At 42.9% G+C, this 2,729-nt stretch overlaps 1 protein-coding gene across 1 annotated transcript in view; it reads left to right on the forward strand.

Annotated features, from left to right (window-relative positions):
* The window catches only part of NCF2 (neutrophil cytosolic factor 2), a 37,906-nt gene extending 35,755 nt beyond the window's left edge, over positions 1–2,151 (forward strand). Inside the window, exon 15 of the mRNA XM_019501745.1 lies at positions 1,899–2,151. Within this exon, the coding sequence (XP_019357290.1) occupies positions 1,899–2,014 (116 nt within the window). The 3' untranslated portion in view covers positions 2,015–2,151. The remainder of the gene's footprint in view (positions 1–1,898) is intronic.
* Positions 2,152–2,729: the final 578 nt, after the last annotated feature.

Consider the following 2,729-nt stretch of genomic DNA (forward strand, 5'->3'; position numbering starts at 1 on the left):
AACAGAAGAGGAATTAGCAAACAGAGTAGTAGCGCAATACAGTTATGAAGCCACCCAGCCAGAGGACCTAGAATTCCAGGCAGGAGATGTGATACTCATCCTATCCAAAGGTAACTATATTCTTGTGGCATTGACATGCAATACTCCTTGTAAGAGCACTGGCCAGATTTCAGGGTACCTGCAGGAGCTTCCACTTACTTTGATAGGAACTTCCAAACTACGGTAAAAATTAACTTGGTTGGTTGATGCTCACCAGTAGCTCTTCAGCACATCAACTCTACTAGAAACCATTAGTCCCTTTTTTCAGTTTCTTGCATCTCCTTCATGCATATTGTGCTTGGAATCTACTGAGCCATAGGTTGGATCAAGCAAATTAACCAGAGAGAAAAAGTCTGCCGTTTCCAGCTGTTCCAGCCCACCTGCTTGGCAAAAGGTTTCTCATTCTTCAGTTCCTTCCCCACCTCCTCCTCCTCCCCCAGCAACACCCTGCACTACTGCAACATTTTACCATTTTCAGAAAACGCAAACTAACTAAAGGAGGCTTGTAGAGCCTGTTGGGTGTGATCTTAGCTCAACAAGCGGTAGTCGTGTGCTAAGATGGTCAAGGGAGGTACACCTCACTTCCCACCCTTAAGAGACCTGTGTTTGTATTTGAAACCTGCAGAATGAGTTCCCAGGACTCCAAAGGTATCCATTTTTTTCATAGACAAACCTATTAAGGTAAAAGCAGCTTCTGCTCCATTGGCCGTTTGCTTTATGAAGCTGACAGAATTTTAAACTCATCAGCTGATCCACTGAGCAGCAGGTGAAGGAGTGCCAAGTGTACACTAGCAAACCTCTCAAAAGTTCCCCCCTTATTCCCAGATTGTTTTGGCCCATTCTTCCCCAGAAGTTCTGTCCACACACGAGTGTTACTATATTTCCCTTTCCAATCCACCTCCAGGCAGCCACTTCTATAATCTATTAGTTATAGCCATATATACATTTTACATTGCTCCCAAGATTAAATGACTTTGCTGGAAACTTTATCAATGTATCTATCAATGTATTGATCACTTCTTCCTTTTGGGGGATGGAGGGCGGACAGGGGACGACAGCTTTGAATGTCCAATTTCAATTACTGCCACCATGTCTCAGAAAAAATGAAGTTATTTATTTTCCAAGTCCTTCTCCTTAAATCAGTTTCTTTTCTTCACTGAACCATTCTCTCTCTTAAGGTAAACTTTTGTATTAAACTTAGATCTTGCTGGTATTTTGAAAGATCAGATACACATCCTCATATATGTCTGGTATTTCAGACATTTCAAACATTATTATGTGTGAGGATGTGTATTAGACCTTGCTGGTATTTTGGTTCTGATCCCTCAAGTCAGTGCCTGCCATACAACTGCAAGGCCAAGGCTGTTGCAGTTGTGAGTAGAGGATGCTGGTGAGCACAACGTTAAGAAGCAGAGTCCTCTGTACCAGAGCTGCTATGTCTACTTCATTACTTTCAAGGGCTTTGAGCAGAAAAGGTGAGGAGGCAGAGAACTTGTTGAAAGAAAAGGATTTAGAAGGCACTCCTCAGAATACAAGTGAGATTTACCTATATGCTAACCTTAGATCCAACTCCTGCTATGAGGTGGGAATAAACTGGTGGCCATATGGAAGGGGTATCATTAATAAAGGGTTTTGCTCCTTCTATGCTGCCTCCCTGCCCAGCTCTTTTTGCCTTTTTTTAATACCTCATTAAATCGTCAGCCCCTTTTTATTTCAGCCATATCTTTGCCAGCCTTTCAGCATATTTACTTACCCAGTAATCTCAGGAACTGTTTGTAGTGTGTATGTGTGTGCGTGCGTGTGTGCGTTTTGTTTTTTTTAACTTACACAGAGTGACAAGTGTAATTTTTATCTTCCAGTGAATGAAGACTGGTTAGAAGGCCAGTGCAATGGGAAGGTTGGTATTTTCCCATCAGCTTTTGTTCAGAAGTGTGATGATAAAAAAGACACCGAAATTAATTCGGTAGAACCCTGAAGAGCCCAGGACATACAAGGAAGCCTAACAGTTTCTAAAGTTGCATACAAGAAGTCTCATCTCATCATCCGCTGCATTTAAAAACAGACTCAAGTGTAATTCTGGAGTGTAAAAAGGCTGTACGTTTCTTTGTTTCACACTTCTCTGTTGTATCAGCTCTTACTTAAAACGGGTACCACTAGGTCACTGGAAATATGGTTATGAACCATCTTCCCAATGATAAGACCAGACATTTAATACTGCATGAAAAGAGCTACACATCTCAAATGGCCTAGTAGCAAGAGCCCTCTCTCCATGGCTAAGTACAGAAAGTCAAAAAGCCTGAGGCTGAATTGATTTAGTCTTTGCAAGTTAGTCTGAGCTGCATAGATTAAATTGAAACAGAAGTGAACAGACATTTACCTTTGATTCAGGTAATGCAACTAGAACATAGATCTCTCACATGTAGCTAGTATGGGCTACATATTCACTTCCTCTTCCTGCTGTCCCCGAGGTCTCTGGGATTTGTAGTCCAAAAATTACAGCAGCAGGACTCTGCAGGGTTGCTTATCATTTCTTCTTCCTGCTTCTAGGTGCCTCTGGGATTTGTAGTCCACAGCCAGCAGTAAGTTTGAGCAGGGAAGGGGTGTTTAACCCCCTCCCCCCTGGCCCCAGTCCCCAGCTGGGGTTTGCCTGTAAGGGGCAGTTTCTCTTCTCCTCCCCTCTCCCCCCCCCC

Source organism: Gavialis gangeticus, unplaced genomic scaffold (assembly GCF_001723915.1).
Source record: "Gavialis gangeticus isolate Ggan-Ray unplaced genomic scaffold, GavGan_comp1, whole genome shotgun sequence".
NCBI classification, from domain to species: domain Eukaryota; kingdom Metazoa; phylum Chordata; order Crocodylia; family Gavialidae; genus Gavialis; species Gavialis gangeticus.